The 26,706-nt window shown below is 46.9% G+C and overlaps 1 protein-coding gene across 11 annotated transcripts; it reads right to left on the bottom strand.

The window, feature by feature from the left end:
- Positions 1-1,322: 1,322 nt before the first annotated feature.
- Positions 1,323-25,296, bottom strand: mgmt (O-6-methylguanine-DNA methyltransferase). 11 transcript variants are annotated; one of them, XM_052080915.1, is made up of 6 exons: positions 24,925-24,966; positions 24,758-24,851; positions 22,176-22,324; positions 9,065-9,228; positions 4,515-4,654; positions 1,323-1,596 (listed from the first exon to the last, which is right to left on the bottom strand). In XM_052080915.1, the coding sequence occupies exons 3-6, from the start codon at positions 22,310-22,312 to the stop codon at positions 1,432-1,434; spliced, it is 606 nt and encodes a 201-aa protein (XP_051936875.1). In that variant the 5' UTR covers positions 22,313-22,324; positions 24,758-24,851; positions 24,925-24,966; the 3' UTR covers positions 1,323-1,431. The 11 variants fall into 11 exon arrangements, with proteins under 11 accessions (XP_051936875.1, XP_051936878.1, XP_051936876.1 ...); XM_052080918.1 differs by lacking the exons at positions 24,758-24,851; positions 24,925-24,966 and adding an exon at positions 25,213-25,296 and having other exon boundaries at positions 22,176-22,321; XM_052080916.1 differs by lacking the exons at positions 24,758-24,851; positions 24,925-24,966 and adding an exon at positions 25,213-25,285.
- Between the last annotated feature and the right edge of the window lie 1,410 nt (positions 25,297-26,706).

Genomic DNA, 26,706 nt, shown 5'->3' with positions numbered 1-26,706 from the left:
ACTGGCTCTCATTCTTCATCTGCCTGCCTGCCGCCTCGACGTCCGCGCTTACCGATGGCGCGAGCCAGTCCGGCGACGTGGCGAGCGCTCGGTCGGATGAGGAATTCAAAAATGCAGCAGGGAAGGAGGGGGGGGGGGGAAAAATAAAAAAGTTGAAATGTATTCAAGCGGAGGGCCACTTGGAATTGGATCAGTAAAGGTTAGAGCTGAGGTTATTTTGGGAGGGTGAATTATTAGGCTACCTGTGTTGCACAGAGGAGGAATAACTACGAGCGCGTCAGGGTCACTCCGGAATTGCATTAGACAGTGAGAAGAATCAAGAATTTTATAGGGCAAAAAAAAAAAAAAAAATGAAAAAGCATCAACAAAAGCACTGGAAATGTTCAGTCGAAGCACACGCGCGGCCGCGAGCGAGCGCACGCAAATTTACACCCACGCACTTCCCGCTGCCCCCCCCCCCCCCTCCATATGGTCCTTCCGAGATAAAATAACGCCTCTCAAAAGGGATTAAAGGCGGTCGCACGGGGAAATAAAATAACATACAAACGTGTAAGTTGCAGATCAAATGTGCAAGAAGGAATGCCAGGTTGAAATGCCGCGTGTCAGTTTTGCCGTTCTGTACTGCCCTCTAATGGAAAAGCCGCCGCTCGGAGAGAGCGGAAAAGAGAGCGGGAGCGGGCTGCTCTGCACACACGCCGCAAACGCACAAGAAGGACGTGCTGGCTAATCGGTAATGAGCCCGAGGCGGTCAACTTTTTATTGTAAATAAACGCAATTAAAAATGATGAAAAGCACTAATTTGACACGCGTCGATTTGAAAAGGCGTCTGTATGGAATGCATAAGACATCAGCGATTGGAGGTGGATTTTCAGACCGGGAGGGGGGGGGCAAACAATGCGATCTAAATGGAGACAAAACAAATACTCCACAACAAAGCTTTGTAGTGGCAAAATTCGGAGCCTTTATCACTGGATGTCGAACAAAGCACTCGCTTGGCAGGAAATTAAAAAAAAAACAACAACAACGAGAGGTACAAAGACTAATTCTGCTCTCAGGAAGAAAAAAAAAAAAAAAGAAAGAAATAATAACAACAACAACAACAATACGCGAGACATATTTTTTTAAGGGAATAATAACGCTTTAGAAAAACCATTCCAAGCACTATCTGGCAAACGCAGCGGAGGCCCACGGGAGCATATGTTTGTAATTCAGACTGTTCTCTGTTTAAGTTATTTTTGTACATTCTAATTCCGCGGCAAGTCGCGAGCACATTAACTATGCAGGCATCTCTATTCTTAGATTATTTTTGTATTTTTTTAAAAAAATGAAATGAAATTGAATATTTACGTACACACTCAACTTTGCGCCTTTTGTTTTTACGTGTGTTTGTGTGTGTGGAGGGTCCCCCCCCCCGGCCCCTGCTCCCACCTCTTAAATACTTGATACAGTTGGCGTCCGTCGTGCGTCAGCGCCTTCCTCGCGCCGCCTCTCGTGGGCCAGCAGCCATTGTTTGAGGTGGTCGCCCCCGCCGCTCATGTACGGGCCGCTCTGGCCGCTGCTCAAAATGACGCGGTGGCAGGGGATGATGAGCGGAATCTGGCGCGGGCAAACAAAAGAAGAATTCATCCCCCGAGGAAGCGGACGTGCAACTTTTGCAAATGTTGTGCAAGCACATCTCGAAGTCTGCTTTGATGTCTTATCTTTTTCTGGAAAGGTACAATTATCTTGGCTGCCTTTTTTTGTTATTATTATTATTATTATTATTATTGTTATTATTTTAACCGCCCCTATATTGCAATTCACTGCAGAGAATTGAATTTTAAGAAGCAGCCTATGAAGTGTAAATAGCGGGAAAACACAGAAAGTAGTCACGGGCGGTGCGGAGTCGCTCTCTTTTGACAAGCACTTCCTGGTCGGAATGTATTATGTATGAAAGCGCCTGTGATTTATCGCGTAAACGGCGACACTTGAAAGTCAGCGGCGCGCAGACAATGTGCACGTTTGCGGCTGCGCGAACGCTTAAAAAAAAAAAACACACACACAAACGCGGCTGCCGCGGCGAGAGCGGTCCGGGTTTTGATGGCGCGACATCGCACATTGGCGGCGATGGCGCCGTCTACGGCGATAAAGGTTTCTGCGCACTCTTTCAAAGTGTAAAGCAAAGAAGCAATCAAAAATTAATGGGCAAAAACACCAGCAGGATGAATATTCAATCGAGAGGGTGTCAACATTAAGATCTGATAACCCTGTGATCATTAAAAAGAGGAAGTCGGCGGAGCGTTTACTCTTATTGCCGACGACTGCCGGGGGGGGTCCCGGGTTTCTTTGTAAACTAAATGGCTGGAGAAAGATTAAACGAGCCAGCCTAAAACACTTCGATCATTGTAAACTCGGAACAAGGGCGGCGGCGACGACGCTCGCCGTGAATCACGGCGATGATTTCAAACGCTCCTCCATTCATTGGCGTCGACGTCCCCCCCCACCCCCCCCCCCCCCAAAAAATTAAAAACATTAAATAAAATGTCACTGCCAAACAGGTTGCGCCGTGGCCGTAATTTCTGGTCGATCATAACCGGATGGCTGCCGCGGCATATAAAAGTTGGATGCGCTGCGCGCCTCGCTTCAGATCCATCACTAAACCCGCTCCCATATCAACAGCAATAAAACTTTCCGAGCCCCAGATTAACCTTGCAGACAGAGAAATACTGCTCCAGTATTCAGATCGATATTGTTCCCCGGGTTTGGAAGGAGCGCAGGGTACCCTCAAGGCCTTCGGATCTGCCTCCTGAATGCGCGGGGAGGGTGGGCTGCGCCGGTGAGGGGAGGGGGGTGGTGATGGAAGGTTTAGCGGTGGATGTGTGAAGATGCTCCACAACGGGCTTATCAATACTCAAATCCTGGTGAGGAACGAGTGCCACGGAGAAGGAGAGGATCGATTGAGCACACTGAGCTTTTCGCAGCTGAAGCCCGAGCGGGAGCGGCGCTTGTTGACAAGTAATTGACACTGACAATCGGGCTCTGGATCAGTATCAGTGGCTCAGGGCTCAGGATCCCATCCTCCCCTCAGCAAAAGGGGAAGAAGTGTGTGTGTGTGTGTGTGTGTGTGTGTGTGTATGTGTGTTTCCAAAAAAAAAAAATCCGCAGAGAGAATATTATTCAGCCAACCAGAAGCAATGCCACTGGCTAGTGTACCTAATAAAGTATGTACTAAAAAAAAAAAGTCACATAACGTGAAACCGTCAGACGGGAAGAAGATGTGGCTGGACTCCATTTGTCTACGAGAGGTGTTCTCCGTCTTACACTGGCGGTGCCCACAGCACTACACGGGCACCGCTAAACGGCCTTTTGATCAAAAGGTTTGATCAAAAGGAGACATGCCACTTACCCCCCGGCTTTCCGTTTGGCACACGCGGTCCAAAGACGTGCGGGGCCGGGAGCTTCCTCGCTGAGAATTACGGTAAAAAAGGTGGAAGAGTGCGGTGAAGGCTCAAAATCCTGCTTGTTGTTCTCCCCCCCCCATATGCTTCTCCCTTGGACATACTGTATATTATATCTTTGTATTGCATCACCATTTCTAATACTGTTCTAATTTATGTCGACGCTTTGTTTTGTCTGCAGATGCGTTGTAAGGCCCAAAAAGTTGAACGGTCACAAGATTAGGTACACTCATGTAATTGGAATTTTTTTTCCCCCGTGCCTTTATTCCAAAAATATTATTTGGTCTGCATCATGCCAGAAAAGAGGAAAACAATCTTGATCAACACCTTCTGAAGTCGAACCAGATTAGCCAATGTCTCGTTTCAACACAAATGGATTTAATCAATCCGCTTTCTAAGAGGATCACAGAAATTCGGGGAATGTTTACGACGTTCGGATCAATTTGAATCAATGATCAAAATCGTCGATTGATTTGAGCGTGGATTTGTTGTCAATTTATCTTTTGCACCGTTAATACGGTTCTCAATTAGCTGACCCCGCTTCATCTGGACAACATTTCGTTATTTATATGTTCGGATTTAGCTGCTACATCAACTAAAGTATTTGTAACATCTCCAAATATGACGTAGTGGAGTTCTACAAAAGCGCAAAATACAAACACAACAGCAGCTCATTGTAAAAGGAACACTTTTCATGATTGATGGCTGTCATTTTTATGAAGGCAGATTCAACCGCCATATTGGATCCAATTCAAATGTGCCGTCGTATCTACCGGCCTGGTGTTTAGACTGCAAGTACGTATCTTAAGTAGCGACGAACATGACGTTAAGTCGACCAATTTTACGCCACGAAATGAGTCCGTATTCATCGCGAGAACCGCAACGTCTCGCTCGTGCTCATCAATCAACTTACAGTTGCTCGTCGCTGAACGGCGCAAGTCAAAATGTCTGACTATCATTGCCCCCACTGTGTCCGCACACAGTGGGGGCAATTCCAGATCATCCCTATCATCACACCAACGCAAAAAAAAAAATAAAAAATAGTGTGGGAATGGGAAACTCGTCAATCACACGTACCGGGTTCTTCCTCATGGCCCCGCCCACTGCTCGCGCCGCTCTTGGGTTTCCTGCCATCTCAGCTAAGCGTTTGTAGGAGACCGTCTCGCCGATTTTCACGTCCCTGAACAGGACGTTCAGCACGCGACCGGTGAACGTGTCTGTAGGAAAGAGGCGGGAGGGGGGGGGGGCAAAAAAAAAGATGAGATGAAGATCTGATTTCCTCATTTCATTCAACAAAGTGACAGTTGACAAGAGATGAGCACGGAAATAACCACTCGGAGCAACACGGATGGCCGCACCTCAGTACACAAATCAAAAGTTTTGACACATTCATCAAGGTTTAATTTGCCATCCGTTTCCCAGCTAAATATGCACAAGTCCCTCCATTTGACCTTAGCACTTGTAATAATACGGTACAGTAGCTGATGTGAGAAAATTATTTCCATGGCAGGAGGGGGGCTGGGGTGGGGGGGAATCTAGGTTATGCACTGAAAGGTCACAGCTAAAATTAAAAAAGTTGGCTCCTTCATTTAAAAGGATTAAGAGAGGCCAAAAAGACGGCAAATCTGCTCCAGATTTTTTCATAATAATAATTTGAATGTTGCATACCATTTGTGGCAGCGGGTTGACTTTGAGGTTAATCAGACCAATTTGTCCTTTTAATTGCTTTCTATTCAGAGTAGATTCATTATATCATCTCCGCTTAAATGGCAGAATTCTTCAAATCAGCCGCAGCTTAAGCGGCCACATTAACAGCTCTGATTTCATTAGCACTTTAGCGGTAGCTTCATCTTTTTTCGTAGATTACCAGGCAGGGGCGGCGAGGTTTGTCTAGGCTGCCATTGATAAAAAAAATAAAAAATAAATTAAAAAGATGCGAGGCATTTGAAGCATACGCGGAAGAAAAGAAAAAAAAAAAAAAAAAACTTGAGACGCTCCGACGGGCGCCGAGGCTTTTGTAGCGGGCGAACAACACTTTGCGCGCAAGAGAACACGACGCGGGAACAATGGTCTCGTTATCAAGAGGGGCTGAACTTTGTCTCGTGTACACACACACACGCGCCCGACGCGTGTACTCAGTCATGAAAATTCAATTAGTGATCTCCCATTCTCTCTCATTTATATGGTCGAAGGGAGCACACATGACAAGTGATGGCGGAGAAATCCTCCCCCTAAATTGGCATTGTGTGAAAACATGTCACACACCCCCCTGTCTCACTTCTACAGAGTGAACATCCTTTGCTCCCCAGGCTCCCTTTCGCTTACCTCGGAGTCACTCTCCGCTCCACAAAGCCACGGCGGCGACGAGGCAATTTGCCTAAACTGGGGGGAATAAGTGGAAAACCTAAAGGGGATACATTTGATTGATGCGCACCCATGTGAGTTCTTTGTCTTGAACAAGGCCCGTAGGTACTGTTTAATAATTTTTCAGGTAATAATCACGCTGTCAACGAGATGACGGGCTCTTACACAGACGGAACCAGCGCTATGACGAGGGAGGATACGCCCCCCCCCCCCCCCCCCATCGCACACTTCCCCCCTGAATTTCCTTTATGTATTACCCCCCTCCCCGGACCCCCACATGAAACTAAGTCACTTTTGGTCCCCCGCATGATGTGCATATTGATCTCGCTCTGTCACTGATGTGCAGACGACAGTTTGCCCAGACTTTAGCGGTGACAAATCCCGCGTCGGCGCTTCCCGGCAAACAACCCAAAGTCGACGTTTTATAACCCCCAAACGCAGCAACAAGCGCTTGCTGTTGTTTACCTTTTTTTTTTTTGGAGGGGGGGGTGTCCCCATCCCCTCACGACTAATTCCAGGCAGCCGCTTTTCCCGGAAGGCTTTCCCGGGCGACTGCAAAGGTTAAAGAATTGTGCCCCCTCATCAGTGTCGGTGACAGAAGCTTCGCACGGGTCGCTCGAAGAGAGCCCATCACGGCGCACCCCCCCCCCACCCTCCCCCTAGCCCCGTACTTCATAGAAAGACTAATACGCTGTTGTCTGAGGTCAGGACCCTCTTTAGATGGGGTACAGCGATGTCAATTGTTTAAATAAAAGTTGAGAGGAACCACTTCCATGTTTACAAAATTACGTCACAGGTCATTACCCCCGGCAAGAGGCCAAGGCGCTAAGGCGGGGCCCGATCGGGATCGAAGGGATCTCGTCATTACGAAGCGATCGACTCCTAGGATTGATTTGCTCATTATTTTGGATATGAGAGCAATTTGGACAAGGGAGGGACGGACTCACAATAAAAGTGAATTCACATCAAGCGCGCTAACGACGGATTGAGTGAGATGACTCGGAGCTGACAGTCACCCTCCTCGTCAGGCAAGCTCGAGAGAATGAAATACAAAAAAAAAAAAAAAAAACGACAATGGTGGAAATGCAGCTACCTCATTATCCTTTGTGTCTAATGGGAGGGAAGACTTTGACTCCCAGTCAAAGTGTCTCTCGAGTCTTGAGGGATCGGCGCGTTTGAAGGCTGACGGGGTGCTGATGATTCTCTGATTATTCGATATTCTGAAAACGTTCATTTCCCTAATTCCTCTCCACATCACAGGGGCGAGGCCTGGTGAGTGTCTCATCTCGCCCTGCGCTGCTGCGCACAGGGTGGGGGGGAGGAGGTTCAGGCTCCTGGAGGAACGCAGTCATTTGGGCTTTGAAGAGCGCCCCTGTAAGCCCCCCCACCCCCCCAACCTCCCACCACCAACCTCCCGTAGCCCCTTCCCGCACGTTCCCTGCGCCGCTTACCGAGACTAAGATCCTCTCGTCTGTTACATATGGATGTATAATTAATGAGATAAGAATATGCATCGTTTTAAGAACCCACGATGGCGTCTGTATTTTCCTGGAGGTGGTGTGTGCGTGGGGGGGGGGGGTGTACACACACACACAGGCGCGCATAGCCGAACGCGAATGACACACGCACGCACTCGCCATCCTCGCTACCTCAGAGGACCCGAGTTACGTGTGATGTTGCGTCTGACAATCAGTCAAGACCCGGTGGGGAAAAAAAAAAAAAAAAAAAAAAAAACGGCACCTCGGCTCTCCTTTCATGTCACCTCTGCGGCTCAGGTATATGGTGACAGCTAATATGAAAAGTGGCTTGTTTTGTCACAAACGTGTAAATAAACATGGCAACACTTCAAGCGAAGGTCACAACTCAATATTACATGACAAGAGTCGCGAGATCGCTGTCGCGTCGAGGCTCTCCCGATAGATAAGCGAGCAAACTAAAGTTGGCTGTCACACATTATAACGACCTGATTAAACTTGTTTTCTTTTTGTTTTTTTTTTATTAGCTTGCTCGCTTCCCAAGCATGCGACAATGAAGCCTCATCTTTATGAATTAACCACAAAAAAAAAAAAAACCCCAACAACACATCCCTCCATTGTCCTTCCTCAAAAGACAAATCCTCCCGATGCAAACATTTAACATTTTTAACCACGCGTGGACCGCGGTTGCGACTACCGAGAGCAATCGGCCCCCTTAAAAACGGTATTTACCGAGCCCCAAAACAACAGGCGAGGGAGGCGAGCTGCAACGCGGCACAATCACCTATTCAGATCAGGTACTAATGAAGAATTCCATCTATCCTGAAATTTAATTAAAACCCCAAAGACTTGAGATGAGATGCGATTTGAAAGAGCGCCCGGGGCTGGTACACAAGCACTTGGTGGCAAAGGGAATCGCACTGAAAGGTGATATCGTAATTGGTCCTGATGTATTTCTGCATTGCCTTTGCGGGAGCGTGGGACTCTGTAGCTGTATACGGGAAGGGGGCGTGGGGAGGGGGGGGGTGTCTCGACGGAGTACCTGCTCATTGAAAATGCCATCACTCAAGCACTGCTGGTCTGCATGAAATTAGAAGGAAAGTGAGGCCTGATTGCGAGGGAAGGCGGACGATTGTTAAATGCATATATTAGATTTTTTTTTTCTTCTTCCTCACCTCCGCGTGTACGTGTGATTCTGCGTCAAAATGAGCATTTTGGAGGATTTTTCATGCGACGCCGTGTCCAAAAATGGCTCGTCAGGCGCCGGCATTGTTTTTCGACCTGGACTTTGGTCTTGATCCGCCGCCACGCCTCATTCACACGGGCGGCGTGAAAAAAGGACGCGCATTTTTTTGTTGTGTGCCGCACTGATTCCGAGGGCCGAGGTGGCTGCCCGCCGCCGACAATAAGCTCATTCAAACTTGACCACCATTCACATGTTCTCATTAAAACAGAGCGAGGAGGGGGGGGAAAAAAAAAACAGCGCTTCCTGTCTGAAAATGTCAAGAGTGGAATTCGATCAGTTTCTAAGAATGTGCCAAGAATCATGGGAAAGCTTGCCAAGACTAACACGCGTGCTAAGAGCCGCCACAGATTACTGAACCAAGTTACAGCTCCGTGTTCTTGTTCTTCCCCCCCCCCCCCCCCCCCTCTCGCTCTCTCTCTTGCAGCTATAAAATACTTCATTATAAACACAGAGCGCCAGTGAGTGTAAGTGATGTAACTGACAATTAAGAGTGAAAGGCTGATCCCGGCCCATGGCTCTGCAAATATTTATCCATGACAGACCTGCTCCGAGGGCGGGGTGGTGAAAGGCGGGCGGCGGGAGACTCCCAGCGCTGCGCGGATCGGCGAAGTACGCCTGGAGCCATTCGAGGCAGCGCCGCAACTCGGGGCTCGTTTCCGCCGAGCCGTCGTTGACCGGGCGGTGGCTCGGAGGGGGCTCGCCGCTCCTGTAGGCAGGGAGAGAGAGGGGGCGGGGGTGGGGGGATCAGAGGAGCGATCGCAAGACGACATTCCAGCTTGAGCCTGTGCTAAAATGCGCCACGAGGGTGTAACTGGATGCCCGCGGGGGTCACGCGGGCGCGGGATGACATAATTTACGGAGTGAAATGGAAGTTGTTATGAGGGACATGGGCGAGTACAACGTTACACCCTTCCGCTGTCACTCTGCTTTACGTGAAGGATAAAAAAAAAAAAAAAAAACAAGCTGAAAGAAATGTAAAGACGTTCAAGCGGTCACTTGGAACACGGATATTTTGACCGACATAACATTTTTCACACGTCCGTGTGGTTTTTTTGGCCTTTCATCCGGAGGGAATCTACGGTTCAAGTCACACGCCGGTCACTGAAAACTCAAGACTGTTTGTGTTCTTACTCGAGTTTTTCAAGGGGTGGCTTTCTTTAAGATTCTGACAGGCAAAAAAAAACAAAAACCTAAAACTAAAACAAACAAGTAAAAACTTTACCCAGGAACTCTTTATGGCTTTTAATTCAAAATGCAACAACCATTTCAGTCACACTAGTGGTGATTATTTAATCAGCATTTTAACATTTTAATCGTCGATTAATCTCTTGATTATTTTGTTGATTCATCAATGAAATGAATTTGAAAACATTTTCAAATGAATTAAAATTCAGTTGCTGGTTTGGTCCATAAATGTGAGAACATTTTGAGAATTATTTTTCAAATAATGTTTTATTTTGATAAAGCACAAACGTCTGAAATTCTGAGGACTAGGACTGTTTTAAACTAAACAATTTGATAAAGCACAAAAGTCTGAAATTCTGAGGATTAGGTAAAAAAAAGTCTTGCCAAGTCAAGTCAGGGAAAACGAGAGTTTCAACTCTGCTTGGGTCTGGTTGAGAGTTCATGACAAGAATAAATTGATTTTTTTTGGGGGGGGGGGGGGGGCAGAGCCGCACCGGCGAGGATCGCGCTGCACTTGGACGTGCATCTTAGCATGAGTCGAGGCTTGGAGGAATTTGCCGACGGTTGAGTTGGCATCACTTAACAGCTGAATTTCTCTCCGCCGCTGACCACCCCCCAGGTCAACGTGAGCAGACTGACCCATATTTGACACTTAAAGACCCTACTGGGAAGGTCCTCTCTCTCGCTCTCTCTCCGCCTGTGCATTACGGCAAAGTGGACCTCAAGCTGTGATGCGGATCTTAGAGCGGGGGTCGCCAATTCCATTAACTGGTGTACGGTGCTTATAAATAAATAATGTCACCATTTAAGTGCCTCTCTTTCAAAATTGGCTTATCCTGTACAGTATTAATAATGGACATTTACTTTGTTAAACACACGACGTGCCCCCCCCCCCCCCAACCCCCTCAACCTCCCTTCGCCAAAGTGTCTTTACATTAATGCGAAGCATCTTCTCACCTCTGCAAAAGGGAGGAGGCCTTGGATGCCATTTGTGGTTAGTTAGCAAGCAGAATTATGCAAAAGCTATCAAAATGTTTTCAAAAAAAACTTGGGTGGAGGGCGAGCACACGGACCAAAGAACATCCCATTAAATTTTGGTGTGGATCCAGATTAAGAACAAAAAAAAAAAAAACGTAGCGATTGGGAATTGTTCCTTTCAAACGTGCGTGAACATTTAAAGGGCAATTCTGAATAGAAAAATGATCGCTGATTAAATCATGAATTGTCAGAATAAAACGCTCTTGCCGAAGGTTGGCTCCTACGCTCTAGCGCAGTGGTGCCCAAACTTTTTGGATCGAAGATCCACTTTTTGATCAACTAACCTCACGGGATCTACCCTTACCGGTGCGCACACACACACACACACACAAATTTAAGATTTACCTGCTTTATTTTATTTTTTATTTTTGTGAAAATGAGACTGATTAGTGTGCAGTGTATATTAACACCAAAAAATATATTACTAACATGTACAAAGACACACAAATGGTTGTTTGTTTGCTTTTTCTTCTCGACACTCCTCGGATCTACTTGGGACCTGTCTTAGATCTACCGGTAGATCAGGATCTACCTAATGGGCACCCCTGCTCTAGCGTATAGCTCGAGAGCAAAACGATCAACTCTCTTGAACATTCGAACTGTCTGAGACGTGTGAGAAACAAAAAGAAGTGAAACGCTGTTATATAAAGACGACCAACAAATAAAACCCAAGGCCTCAAAAAAAAAAAAATGATTTTGTGTCACAGATCATGCCTATCATTTGTTTCTATGCATTTTTATACATTCTTACTTTTCACTCTAGAAAAAATATATATATAATAAATAAACATAAAAGCTAATTATCAAGTTTGATAACTCTGAAAATACTGGGACGCCGCTAGCATCTTATTGCTTTGAACGCGAGTCTTGAGTACTTCTTTTGAGGTAAATGTCACAAAACTAAGCCAAATAAAAGCAAAACGTTATTGCATGTCTTTCCTGATGACGACTTTGAAGTTTTATGCAATTTCACACTCCCCCCCCCTCTTCCCCTTAATTTGGGTCAAACAAAGAATACAACTTCAGGGCAGATTCAACTGCATTTGGTGCTGATCCAAATGGAGGACTGATTGGCAGAGAGGTCCGTGCTCCGCTCGTGGCATTCTCCTAATTGACGTGCGATGATGCCAGCCTTTCGTGGTGGTCTGTGACTGAGCATTTCCGCCTGCTATCGTTTGTGGCTGTGTGTTGAAAAGCCTCCCGGGTGCCGTTGAACGGCAGCGGCGGCGGCGGCGGCTGCTGTAAATACAGTCCGAGGTGCGAATACGCTCATTTCGACAGAAACCACGCGGCAGTTTATAAGGTGGCAACTCGCGGCCCCGCCGGTGGGAGTCCTGCGCCGAGACCCTCTCAAACAATGGCCCTGGCTCATGGCAATCTCTAGTCGGCATGGGTGAGTGCCCAGCCAGCTCCTACTTGTCATTGTCTCTCTTTTCTAACCCCCCCGCAGCCCCACCCTCGCCACCGACAACACCACTCCCTCTTCTCCCTCACCATTTCTCTATCCTCCCACTCCAGCTCTTTCGCTTCTCTACCCTGACCCCCCCCCCACCTCCTCTTTCTCCCTGCAAGGATCTTCAGGCCACCTCTCTTCTCTGTACCCCCCCTCCCTACCTCCCCCCACTCCATCAACACCACATCCTCTACCCACCCTCCACCCCCCCCGCCCCCCCCCCACACACACACCCTTACTGTGAGAGGATGTTCCAGCCGCTGCACACTGACAGCTCGGGGATATTGTGTGTGGAAATGTTCCTGCTGGACCCGCAGGCCCTTACAATCTACCGGACAAAGGCGAGCGCACCTTTGCTTAAGGCGCGTCACCTTTGACCCCCCCCCCCCCCCTTCCCCGCTCGCACTTCACACTTGTCACCGTGGTTAATTCCCCCCCCACCCTCTAAAAAGACCCAGCATCTCTCGCCTCTTCCCCTCCCGTCACGGATGCGCCCCGCTTTCAAAAGGTGAGGGCGTGGAGTGATACAACATTGACAGTGGTAAAAGTTAATGCAATGCAGCACATGTTATGGCTGGTAAACAAGAGCCAAATAAATAAATAAGAGACGGGTGGTGGGGGGGGGGACAATAACATGAGTGGAGTTGAAGTCTATCACCTCCAGGTACGATGGGGGATTGTTTCTAAAGAGCACGAGGGCAGCGGAGAAGATGTATGTTCTGCGCAGGCAACATTTCCAACTGTCCTCTGCGACTCCTAAATTACGCTGCAACACAACAACAGTGCGGATTGTGAAACTACACGTAAGGGATGTCATCATCGGGTTGTCTTAATTGCTCGTAAAACGGCCCCAAAAAAATAAATAAAATACAGTGGCACCTGACACCGGTTTAATTCATTATTGCGCTGCTGCACTGGGTCTTGACTTAAAAGTGCCGCAGCTTGTGAATTTTCAAGTCGCTTGGATGATTTTATTTTTCGGTGTTGCGAGTGATCTTAAGATCCATGTACTGGGCTGACAAACGGTAACCCGTTTCAATATGAAGACTCATTCATTCATTCATTCATCTTCCGAGCCGCTTAATCCTCATTAGGGTCGCGGGGGGTGCTGGAGCCTATCCCAGCTGTCTTCGGGCAGTAGGCGGGGGACACCCTGAATCGGTTGCTAGCCAATCGCAGGGCAGACAGAGACGAACAACCATCCACGCCCACACTCACACCTAGGGACAATTTAGAGCGTCCAATCAGCTTGCCATGCATGTTTTTGGAATGTGGGAGGAAACTGGAGCACCCGGAGAAAACCCACACAGGCCCGGGGAGAACATGCAAACTCCACACAGGGAGGCCGGAGCTGGAATCGAACCCGGTACCTCTGCACTGTGAAGCCGACGTGCTAACCACTGGACTACCGGGCCGCCAATATGAAGACTATTTTTTTATTTTCGCAAAACGACGCATTGTTAGATTAGGCCTCTTGACATGAGTACGGACGTTGTGTCTGTGTGACCTTCATTTTCTTATTTAGCTATTCGAAACCTTGCACACTTAGCAGTTGAAAGAGATTTCCACATCTCCACGGCCGCATCTTGACATTTCTTGTCATCCGTTAAATTGTTCAACAGAGAATATACAGTCTATTGGGAGTTACCGTTAGCACGGTTCGCGTAATATTGCGAGAGCATTAAAAGATAAAAGGACCGGTAAAAGTTCATTCCGGACTTTTCAATTGGTGCCGTGACCCGGATTTTACGTACATGTCACTGGGCCACAGGTACCGTTCCGTTGTTCCGTTTGTCATGAAACAGAGAAGATTTAGAATGCTACGTTGCCGCCTCCTGGTTGCTAGCAAGCTGTCGGTCACTTGCGATCAAAAAGCTTTGAAGATGTTATTGCACACGAGTGGCAAATACTTGCGTGCGTTCATATGAACAGTGCGCTATGTGCATCAAAAACTTTGTGCTGTGTGAATTGATGTTTAAAAATGCACAGACATTGGTACATAGTTATTTATTTTCCGTTTTGGCCTTTTGTTCACATCTAACCTGTAATTGAGGTCAAGGAAAATCCGCCCCCCCCACCCCCTCCCAACTCCAGCCACAAATGTACAGTAATTGCTTCCAAAGCGCTACTCCACTCGTGTTTTTATCCAGACAAAGAAAAATATCTCCATCTATACAAGTCTTGCGGCATAGTTATCATATTTTGACTCCATCACAGATAATAACAAATAATTCAGGGCTAGCCAGGATGCGCTGCACTAAAAAGAATATTTCCCTTGATAGCAGCTTGTGATTCCAGAAAATTTCTAATATTGTGCTCCTGTCACAATCAATTTCCAATTACCATAAATCATTGCCGCGCAAAGTGGGAGTCATTTGGAGCGCTGCCTATTTCCTAATATAAAGAATGAATTGCGCATTTGTATAATATCGCCGGTTATTTTATTCATCCAGGAGGAAGCAATCAAAGGAGACAAAAGAAGAAGAAGAAGGAACTTGTTGACTTGAAATTTGCCAATTTTCTCCGCTGTACTTTGAGACCTCCACTGGCGCGAGTCTTCAGTGAGACTTTTTCTATCAAGGGCAAGAATGAAACAGGTTAGCCACAACATCTAATTGAAAGGAATCTGGCGAAGGGTGTAATGGTGTATTGCACATAAAAAAAGGGGGGCGGGGGGGGGGGGGGGGCGGGTAGGGGGGAGACATACAGAGAGAGAGCGAGAAAAAAAACTCTGAACTCATGCCTCCATCCTGTGAAGCGTGATGGCGCTCATCCTGACTCGATCGGCTGTCACTTTTGACACAGCCTGCCAGGGTTCTCCTTCACCGATCATGGGTAACATGGCGGGTCAGAGGATGAAATAGAAAAGGCCAAGCCCAGTCCGATATTTTCCTCGGCCTTATAACGGCACATACTTAACTCGGAGACGTCAAGGACTCAAGAGAGCATGAAAAAAGCCTAAAATGACTGTCTAAAAAGGCAAGGGGAGGCGGGGTTGGGGGGTGTTTGAGGCAAACGCAGCATGTCTCTATGAATGTCAAGATCCTGACGGTCTCCGAAGCAGGAGGCTGTGATACAATCGTAAGCCACTTGCTCAATGCGGCTCGTTCGACCATTTGAGGATCATTCAAGATGTCGATCTCGCGACTGCAGCATTAAAGTCAAGAGCTTTCCGGGTGGCTGGCGGGAAGGGATGCTTCCTCTGCGGGTTCTATTTTGGTGAAAGCGGGGTTGGGGAGGGGGATAAACGTCTCTCTAGATATCCAACTCCTCCTATTAGCGAACGAGCGACACGGACTCGATGCGATGCATAAAAGGTGACGGCGGCAGGTGCGCGCAAGGAGGCAACAAAGCACACAACAATTAGGCCTTCTCCCAGCTGGCGGGCCACAGGAGTCGGCGACGGCGTGTAATACCGCAGCCTTAACTCTTACTCCATTATGTTAGCGTAGCCGCAGCCCGAAGTCGCAATGTTTATCTACGAGAGACTACGGCGCGGTTTCAAATCGCATTTTTTAGCCCCCTATTCTCAAGTGCCACGGTAAAAAAGATTCCAATTACCCGAATGGTAAGGAGCCAGCGAGGGAGGCATAAAGTACATTAGGGATCCCCTGCAACTGTTGGGACCTTTTAGAGGCTCCACTGAAGAGGGCTGAGAGACCGGGGAAAGGGAGGCGTGCGCTGCGGAGGGAGCGAGGGAGGAGGAGGGGGGGGGGGGGGGGTACGGGACTGTGACCCTGCATGGATAGCCTCTGTCAAAACTTGACCACGTCAAGCACAAAGGCATTATGGGAATCCGGTGTCACCAAGTCCTAATTACTGTCTGTGTTCAGAGCAAATTACTGCCTTGTTCCTCTGATTAGCGAGGAGGCTAATCTTCACCTGTGTACGCCAGCACTGCTGAGGGCCCTCGAGTGTTAGCGCTTCGTCTTCTGTAATTTATTTTTAAATCAGTGCCCGCTCCCAGGAGTTTTGAGTGTTTTGTTGTGAACCGCTTACCATGATCCCCACCACACCCCCCCACCCTCACCCCTAAATCCTTGACTAAATCCTTGTTTGGTGCCGCAGGAAGATAAGCAAGAACAACACTTGGGCATAATTGACTCGTACTCCTCTCCGAGATGTCAGAGCGAAATCATCTCTCTGCATATTGCCTTAGTACGTCGCGCGCCGCACACTTCTGCATGTTGCAGATACAGAATCCAATCAAGTTGGAAAACAAACTAGCTCAAGCCTTTCGCGGCGGGGAAAGACAAAAAAAAAAACTTTCCCTCTCGACAACGGGGGGAATAGAGGGGGGGGGGGGGTAAAAAAAGTGCAGGCGAGCTGCTTTTAGCGACGCCGGGCGGGAACTCTCGCCGCGCCTCCCGACTTTACCCCGGAGGTTGCGTTTGGGAAAAAAAAAAAAAAACGCAACATTTGCAGTATTCTGTCAGTGTGTCGTCTGTCTGTGCGTGGCGCGTCACAGGTAGTGTTACACAGGTGCTGCTCTGCACAGGAAGTGGCACACCGAGCTTGATTGGGACGGTTCCCGGGAGAGGGAGGCATAAACATAGTGCACAGATGGGGTCCGGGGGCCAGTGGGAACAGCACCTTAATGAATACACAGCTGAGTACTACACTTCACAACATGCAAAACAATATTCACAGGCCGCCGCGGTGGAAAAAATGGAACCCCCCCAAAAAAATAAAAAATAAGATCTGAATATCATTACGCGATGAATTATTCATGGCCATTTCTAGAGAGACCGCGTCAAAAAGTCCCTCGGCCTCCCCGTCTGATGGTTTCATTCAAGATCTCAGCAGATATCCGTTTGTATGACAAAGCAGTTTCAGTTACAAATGTAAGCAGTTTATTTAGGACGCAGTTGGGTCTCGGGCACCGTCGACATCATAATTACGAGTGATTAAGAGGATGCAGGCGGCCCGGTAGTCCAGTGGTTAGCACGTCGGCTTCACAGTGCAGAGGTACCGGGTTCGATTCCAGCTCCGGCCTCCCTGTGTGGAGTTTGCATGTCCTCCCCGGGCCTGCGTGGGTTTTCTCCGGGTGCTCCGGTTTCCTCCCACATTCCAAAAATATGCATGGCAGGCTGATTGAACGCTCTAAATTGTCCCTAGGTGTGAGTGTGAGTGCGATTGGCTGTTCATCTCTGTGTGCCCTGCGATTGGCTGGCAACCGATTCAGGGTGTCCCCCGCCTACTGCCCGGAGACAGCTGGGATAGGCTCCAGCACCCCCCCGCGACCCTAGTGAGGATCAAGCGGTTAGGAAGATGAATGAATGAATGAATGAATAAGAGGATGCACTGGGCTAAGTATAAACAGACCGCCCCCCCTCCCAAAAAAAAAAACATACGTTGTTGATATGTTTCCTCTCGGTGTGTGAGCACATCACGTAAACAGGCCCCAAAACAGGGAAGCTATTTAGCATAGCGCTATTCAGCGTGAACCGGGACATTGATTCACAACACCACGCGAGTGTGACAAGAGTAAAAAAAAAATAAAAAAAAAACGATAAATGCATCACCTCAGATATTTCACACCAGCGTCAGCACTGTGCAAAAAGCTGTTGTGACAGCTTGGCTATGGGGGGGGGGGGGGGGGGGCACATTTGGATGGAGGATGCCCGGCTGCGTACGAATGCCAAATGCGCGCGGGGGTGACGGCTTTGACAGAAAAAAAAAAAAAAAAAAAACCTACGCCTCGGAACAATTAGGTGCTTCTCGGGGCCCCCCCGTCCCGTGTTGCCGGCGATAATGGAAAGCTGTGAGGATAACTGGTGATAAATAGACTTTAACACCCTCCTCCTTAAAAGCAATGCGGGCCTGCCGTCCTCTCATATGCTTAGCTAATCATGACCATGGCCGGCAAATTCGTACAAAAGACTAATTACTGTTGTACTTCACTTGAGTCTCAAAAGGCCTCTTATAGAAGGACTCGGGAGTTTTCCTGCTTCTTTTCTCCTCTTGATGGGTATTTTTTTTTTGAACAAGGAGGGCCTGGTACGAGACAAAAGCGTTTAAAAATCGCTGATTGCTTTCATCCTCTTTAATTACGTTCAGAAATGGCATTTCTGCCACATAATATACCCCTATTGTTTCAGAATTATCTAGCCGGGGGGAGGAAAATCTACAATATTTGACGTCGCCGCCGAGCTAAATCGCCTCTTGAAATTGAAAGATGCTCTCGAAAAGCCCAAAAATAAAAAGCCAGCCCGCCGCCGCTGATATACCGGAGGACTGCTTGGCATTCTGCGGAACGCCATTATTATGCATATCCAGGTAGAAAATTAATTAACCCAAAGCTTAAGCTAATTATGGTAGCAGAATGCTATCAACCGAGCGCTTTCAGTCAGACAGCTGTCCGGAATTTCATTTGCTAATCATTTGTCTTTTGCCAGAGCATATGGTACGTTTCCCCCCGCTATCACAGCAACAACAAACAGATGAAAATCATTAACTTAAAAACAATGAGCGATGTGAAATAAATCAGACGCAGATTTATGTGGCTTTGTTGTGCAGGAGGAGGGGGTGGGGGCGGTGTGAAAAGGAAGATTTGCGGCCCGGCAAAGCACAAAGATCATTTTTTTTGGTTGGAGCCACTCAGGATTTTAGGCAGATCATGTGACCTCCCGAGCGTGCTGGGAATTCAGATGCGCAAATACATTGTTGATATCTATATGCAAATGAGGCCCAATGTTTATCCGTGTTAAATTAATTACAGTTTCATATAGGCGCTTGTTTCCGAACACTTTTTAGCTCCTAGCGCCACTATTTTTGTTGTTGTCGGGGCTTTTTTTTTTTTTTTTTGGTTAAAAGAAATCCCTGAGCTCGGAATTAAATCAATTATTTTGCTAGAAATGTTTCATGCATTCTTCCCCCCCCACCCCCCTTCCCCCCCTCACTCCTGCTCACGAAAACACATCACAGAGGCTTGTTTAAGGGTGATTGATATCGGCATTGCCTTGCGACATTATCAGGCAATAAAGGCTACTCAGGTTCTAATGCAACATGTCATACACGGACGGGCTCCTGTAGTACGTTTCTATTGAGGACCTCACAGGCTAAATTGCTTTCGCCCCCACCACCACCACCACCGCTGCCCCCCCCTACCTCCCCCTTTTTCCTCACATCTCAGCCCGCTTGACAGACAAATTGATCAAAGCATTGTAAAATAATATGCTCACAAAATGTCTCGGGGCAGGAGTCCGGACTTTTTTCCTCTCCATTTTTCATCTTAATAAAAAAAAAAAAAAATTAAGGGGGGCGGGGGGAGGAAAGAAAAAAGAGCAGTACGATTTCCTCAGTGTTACGCCGGCGTGAAAGACTCGAGCAATATTATATTTCATACAATACGCTGTAAACAAAATATGAAGCATTATTTTCCGTTGGGGTGGCCATGCTAACAAAACGAGGAAGGGGGCGGCGGGGGTGGGGGTTGAGTCTGGTTAGCAGGAGGCTGGTACGTCGGGGCCCCAACTGGGGTTGTTGGAGATGTAATGAATTTGTTCATGTGATGGTGCCTTCAGGGCTGTCGTTAAGACTGGCAGAGAGAGAGAGAAGGTTGATTTCGGCAAAACGTTGCGAAGATCAGTTAGGGAGCAAAAGGGGCTTGAGACGTTTCTATTAGAAAGAGCTGACGGTCATGGTGCGTAAGCAATACTTCAAGGGCGTTTATGTGGCTATAATGGCGGTTATCAATAACTATCTATCAATGCCACCAGCGCTTTTTGCCGCTGCAGCTGCTCGGGCGAATTTGGCAGCGAGGAGAAACAACGGCGCACTCGTGCGGCGCTCGCACGTCTTCTCGCGATGCAGAAAAAAAAATGGATTTCCCTTATCCAAAATATGGGCTGGGAGAGCATTTATCAGCCTGACTCGAAGATGTGGACTTAACTTTCTAAGAAATTCCGTTTTCTCAACAATAGATGATTTTTTTTTAAAGGAGAAAATCCAACCTTGAATTTTATTCATTCATTCATCTTCCGAGCCGCTTGATCCTCACTAGGGTCGCGGGGGGTGCTGGAGCCCATCCCAGCCGTCTCTGGGCAGTAGGCGGGGGACACCCTGAATCGGTTGCCAGCCAATCGCAGGGCACACAGAAACGAACAACCATTTGCACTCACACTCACACCTAGGGACAATTTAGAGTGTTCAATCAGCCTGCCATGCATATTTTTGGAATGTGGGAGGAAACTGGAGCACCCGGAGAAAACCCACGCAAGCCCGGGGAGAACATGCAAACTCCACACAGGGAGGCCGGAGCTGGAATCGAACCTGGCACCTCTGCACTGTGAAGCCGACGTGCTAACCACTGGACTACCGGGCCGGTTGGATTTTATTCAGTAAAGGGGAAAAAAAAAATCCCACCTGAAGAAATAATCCTTTTGCATCAAATCACGTGTAGCATAATTATTAGCACCCGTGATGTTAATAGCACATGCCCCTTTTGCAGACAGAACAGCACCTAATCTCCTCCGATAAAAGATGGGAGGGTACCGAGAGGGGGATAGTCGAGCCTTCCTCTGTGCGCAATCTCTCAAAATCATTCGGCGAACTGGCTCCTCTCCTCCGCACTCAAGTTTTCAATGGGGTTGAGGTCTGGGGACTGAGGCGCCCGTGGGAGGAGGTGGATTCCGTGTCCGGTGAACCATGTGTCCAATTTTCAGCTCGAGTGTATGCTTCCGCAATAAAAAACTGAATTCATCGATAGGCCTTTTAACACATCGCATAATTCTGGAAGGCACCGTATTATTGTTGGAACATTTTTGATGACCGAAGCTCCCCTTTCGCCACACGGCCAAAGCCAAACATTTTCTTTCACAATTTTCTGCCCGGCACCTTGGAGAACGTGAGCCTGGCTTCACTTATGACCGACACCGCAAAAACGATATTAAACCGAGAGATGATCTAGTGGTGCGAATCATTAAATTCATTTGCATATTCCTACTGAACCCGAACGCACAAATTAAAGCCCGCTCGCAAAGAGATGGGAGAAAGGTGCCCGGGCATGGTTATAGGACATCTTCCATCATCAAAATTCCATATTATTAATCTCTTCACTTCAACTCATTAACAACAAGTGGAATGTTTTTTTTTTTTTTTTTTTTTTTTTTTTTACTGCTTGATGAATTTGAGGCCATCGCACACAGCCAGGAAACACGTGTTGAGGTAGAATATACAAGGTCATTAATGGGTTTCCATAAATTAGAATTTCAACATAGAACTTCCTATCCGGGGTGCATTTGGAAATGGTTTAATTTCCCAAACCATTCAAGGTTATCAAATGCGAAGCTGTGATACATGGATATTTAATTCCAATCTAATCACAACTAATCTGCGACGTCGGGATGTGGACCTGCAGAAATAAGGAGGAACTACGTATTAGCGCCGGGTTTAATCAGTCTCAATCGCTCCAGTAAGACCGTCGACATTCTGACAATTTTGAGGGATGGCCGGGGCGTGAAATGCAATTACGTTTGCCGCCGCCGTGGCTGCGCGCTCCAAAAGTGCCCGCGCTCAACTTGCTGGGAAACATAAATAAACAGGAACCGGCGCGCCTGGCCCCCACCGAGGCGCGCTCCCCAACGTGGCCTTTTGCGACCCCCGCAGACACGGCGCTCTAATCGACTCCCGCGTGAGTAATAAACCGGTTACTTGGGTGAAATTTCAAATACGGAGCGAAAAAAAAAAAAAAAAAAGAGTGAAAAAGTAAAAAAAAAAAAATCACAAGCGCGCGCCGCCGCCGGAAATCCAATTTCCAGGCCCACCGTATTCGAGTGGCCCTCATATTTCTAGCGCCTCCTCATATTTGCCCAACTTTCGTGCGGGATATTTCTTGTGGGATCTACAAAAAGCGCCCCCCCCCCCCCCAGCTCACGATGAGCGATGGCGGCACTCCATCACAGGAGTGGATACTGTCTGCCTGTAAATTTCACACCTTTGTTTATGGCGTCAGCGGGCCGGCTGTGGTACGGTACCTTTCAGCAGGTGCGACATCCATTAGAATCCGGACGGCGTGCACGCCGCTGTCGCACGCGTCGACTGGGACGGTCCCCAGGGGACTGAGCAACGTGGCCGTCTGGAGGGCGCACGGGCTCTCCCTCCGCTTCGTCATCTGGGCGCCCTGCTAAAGGAAGCGCAATTTACACCTCACGTCACGGACGTCGGCACGTGGCCACTTGCCGCAATTTCCCCCACGCGCATTTGCATTTGAGTGATGTATCGCGAAAGGCGCGGGCGGGCCCGCCCAACGGATGATGGCTTACATGTTTGAGCACCTCGCCTCCAAACAATGTCATGATGTGGCTTGATCCCGACATTGCAATCCAATATTTCTTTGGTGCACGGGAAGGAATGCGCCTATCTCGCCAATAAATCGCCCATTTTTCCCCCTCTTTCTGTTCTATATATCACATAAATGAGAAAAACAATGCAGTCTGTTCCCTTGTCTGGTGGGGGATTCCCAAGATAGCTCGACATTATTTTCAATCCGTCATTTTTGGTTGATGGCCGGGATGTTTTTCTAGCATTAAATTTGTTCCTTGGGGTGCAACTCCAATGGGATTCTGCTTTCCAGCCCTTAACAACAGCAAAAACGTGCAGCTTTTCTGACGACTGAGATGGATACTGGCAATAACCAGACAGCAGTTGCTTTTTTATTTTTACTTTGAGGGGGAAGCGGGAGATGATTGACTACGTTATATGTGATTTTTTTTTGAGAGATGGGGGGGTAATGACAAATAAAGGTCACATTGATTTGAAGGAGTTTTAACCAAGGAGACCTTTTCCGTCCAATAACCTTTACTTGGGAAGTTTCTAAAACCTGGAATCAGATGTGTCTATTGTTATCCCAGAAACTTAAGGTTATTATTTCAGTCTTGCATAAATGTTCACCTTTAAAAATCCTGTAATTTGTACAGTATTCGACAATATAGGGGGAAATGGTTTTATTACAGTTTCCTTGTGACAGTCGTCGAATTAAAGTAAGAGAATAGGAACCTAAGGCATGGGGGCCAGCATTTGATCAAGTCCACCATGTCACTCTTAAAAAAAAAAAAAATTGCCTCAGAGGAACTGCTCAGAGTCAAAAAAACAAAACATTTAACTCACGAATGTCTCAAATAAAGAGTGCGTTCCCCAATTTCATAGTCAAATCTTGCTTCAACAAGATATGACCGCAAAAAATAAGATTCATGGAGGTGGAGTTACATTGAATGCTAGTTTAGTGCTTAAATTGTTCTTTTGCTGTGAAGAATGACTTCACGAGCAATGAAACTGTGTTTGTGCGTTATGAACACACAGTCAAGTGCGTATTGTGCATTTTGGAGAAAATTCAAGAAAAACACACCAAACCGGAAAGCAGATTTGGGCATGGCACAAACAATTCAGAGGAAGGTAATATTACATTAATTTGTGGAAAAGGTAGCAAGTCAGATATGCATAATTCACATCATTTTTGGGGAACACCTTCTATGTACACACCATCATAATTTATAACTCATGTACTATGGCCCTTGGAGGACTGATTGTGAGACAAAGAACTGCACCAGTGCTGATTCCAGGCTTAAATTGTACATGTTAACACTTTCGAATGAATTGTGGGGGGAAAAAAAGAAGCTTCTTTAGCCGTGCATTAATTAATGGTCACGCAGGGAAGACTGTGGCATCCAGTCTAATTTACGTACATTTATTGGTGATTCGACTAGAGGAAGCAGTGTCTTTACATAGAGACTTGCAGAGCCTCCCTTCCTGACACAAGCACACACCACATCTGTCATGGTATGTGATCACAACTCTGTGAGAGTGTGCGTGGTGTGTGTGTGTGTGAGCGTGTTTCAACTTTCTTGTTTCTACTCTTCTTCTTGCAGCTCTCACAGGGGGTTTGCCTGCACTGACAATAAAGGCGAGCACATTTCTGAGCCAAACAATAGTTGTACAGCGTGCACTTTGGATACGCACCGAGCAGACTGCCTGCCATTTAGCAAACCGCTAATAGACCCCGCAGAAAAAAAAAGAATAATGGACTTTGGCAATTATGTCCCGGCTAATAGTCTGCTCTGATTAAAAATAAAGCCATCACGTCGGCACGCCGAGCGCAGCAGACGACGGCGGAGGAGGAGGAGAAGACACATGTTTGTTGCATAAAGTGTCAACACGCTCTCGTACTCCAAACGAAGTAGCGTAACTCTACTTGACGAAAGCTACTATAGCCTCTATTCACTAAATTAATGCCCCTTGTTTGCTTAAAAGTAACATTCACAGTAGTAAATGAAACCCTTACAATGACAGGAGTGTCCAAACAGCGTCAACGAGGGGCACCGGCTTTGCTTCTCATCACTTCCTGCTTCCTCGCGTGCTTGACGGAGTCGACCAATTACAGGACGTGAAAGTTGTCTCCCTTTACTGATTGGTCATCGAATTCTCTACCCGAAAATAAACAGTACTAGGATACGCTTGACATAATGTATAGCTTCCATCCCATTACATAATTACAAATGTATATATTTTTTTAAACTGAAAGATAAAGACTTATATTACTTCCTTTGCTTCTCATTGCTACCTTTTTTGAAGCGCGCGTCGTAACCGACCAATCACACTAATCTCCCACTCGGTGATTCGTCAGAGGCACTCCTTTTTGACGCAAATTGTCAGGTCTGTTCCATTAAAGGTTTGGTTGACTTTAAAAAGACTAACACAGTAAATAAAACTCACAAATACGTTCCGAACCTCAGTACAGCGTCCGTTCATTACTGCATTCCTTCTCATCCTTCCCGTCGCGCAGGTGAACCGACCAATCACATTAATATTAGGTAGACTATAAAACCTCACATCGAAGCCCCCCCCCTTTCAGCGACTAACAGTTGACTCAAGAGTTTACTTACAGTACTGTCTTTGTCATAACCCATTTCGTGCATTCCATTAAATGTCCTGACGTTTGTTTAAAATACTTTTTAAACCCCCCACTGCAAATTAAACATTTACAATTAAGTATTGGACCTTTGTGCATTCACTTACCTTTCTTCTAAGCGCTTCCTCTTTCTCCCCTAGCGTAAATAAGAAGCCCAGTCACAAATTGCTCAAAATGGCTCCCCCTTAGTGTTGGACAGCATACAAGACCCTCCCCCATTAAAGAATGTCCCAAATAATACAGAATAGAATTGTAAAAAACTTTATTGGGATTACATGCTTCACACATTAAAATTGGGGAATTAAACATTAGGCGAGCATAGCGTCCATTCCATCAAGTACTGAGCTATATTTGGTGTATTTGTTTAAAATAAAAGGAAAACGTGTGTGCTATTTCTCTTATAAAGTGGAAAACAAACCCGTATGATATTAAGCCTTCTTATGAATCACTTTAAAATCTCCTTTGTCATAACTTCCTGCTTCTCCCTGCGCACAAACCAGACCACCAATCAAAAGAGGCAGAAATCGGTTTTCTCGCTCAGCGATTGGCCAGCATCCGCAACTCGGCCCCTCCCCTGTCAGAGACAAACACGAGGCTTATCGAATATATGGCAAATGGGCCTCAAATTGGGATTTGGCGTCTTACCGGGGGTCCCAACACACCACAGACAAGTAATAGTAATGATTTAGATACTTGATTTGTTTGATAGTTTCACAAGAGAAATACGATTATACGTGTATCCGTATTCATTTATTTTAGACATGTTATAGTCCCACTTATAGCAAAGACATTTATCCAGTTCTCTTGTCTCCTGTGGCTCCTCGCTGAGGTCTATAGGGGTCCAGAGTATAATGCCTGTGAATAAAAAAATACCCGCGTGAATGCATGTATGCATGACAAACTAATAAATCTGGCATGTCACTATAAACAACACACATGGCAGTGCACACTCATTTTATTGCAGTTTTTATGTAGTCGAAAGTGGAGCGGACTTTTCTTATGTCCCCTGGAGCAGTCGTACGTTTAACTCCAGCACAATATTTCAGTCATTTTTGTATTGTTTTAAAAAAAAAAGCCCTTTGTCCTCGCCAGCTTTATTTTAATTTCAGCCTCCGTTTGGAATGCGCAGGCCGGCGTGGGCCGGTGGCCCACACCCCATCTCAGTGGTGAGGTTGGTGGGGGGGTGTGGGGCTCGAAAACGCCACCCCTGCAGAGACCATTTTGAAATCTGTGAGGATTTCTGTGCCATCTGGACCCGCTGCCAGTCTGCCCCAGATAGTAAGGGTTGGCAACGGTACCCGACGGTGCAATATGGCTCTCTCTTTAATGAACTACTAACTGTCCCCCGTTTTAATTGATGTGACATTTGAGCCATTTATCTCTGACATTTCAATGAAGGACGATTCTCAGCCTTGCCATTTACTTTTTTGGTGCTATTTTCTAAGAGCCATTTGCATTTTTCTTGCTGGAAAAAAACCCTGCTTTTTTGTCTCTCATTAGCTAATTAGAGAGCAACATGCACAATTAATAAAAATGAACATAGCCTAGTTTGATATAGGCTTGATGAGGGATCATCAGGAAACGGCTCTTTTCTTTATGTC

This window comes from Hippocampus zosterae, chromosome 11, assembly GCF_025434085.1.
Source record: "Hippocampus zosterae strain Florida chromosome 11, ASM2543408v3, whole genome shotgun sequence".
NCBI classification, from domain to species: Eukaryota; Metazoa; Chordata; class Actinopteri; order Syngnathiformes; family Syngnathidae; genus Hippocampus; species Hippocampus zosterae.
This window is presented reverse-complemented; position numbering and strand designations above follow the sequence as displayed.

Coding starts and splice junctions, on each gene's coding strand:
- mgmt (XM_052080908.1), bottom strand. CDS start 22,517: ATGTCGGGATCAAGCCACATCATGACATTGTTTGGAGGCGAGGTGCTC. Junction 9,229..22,175: donor GATGTCGCACCTGCTGAAAG/GTACCGTACCAC, acceptor CCCTGCCTACAG/GAGCGGCGAGCCCCCTCCGA. Junction 4,655..9,064: donor CCACCCCGCCCTCGGAGCAG/GTCTGTCATGGA, acceptor TCTTTCCTACAG/ACACGTTCACCGGTCGCGTG.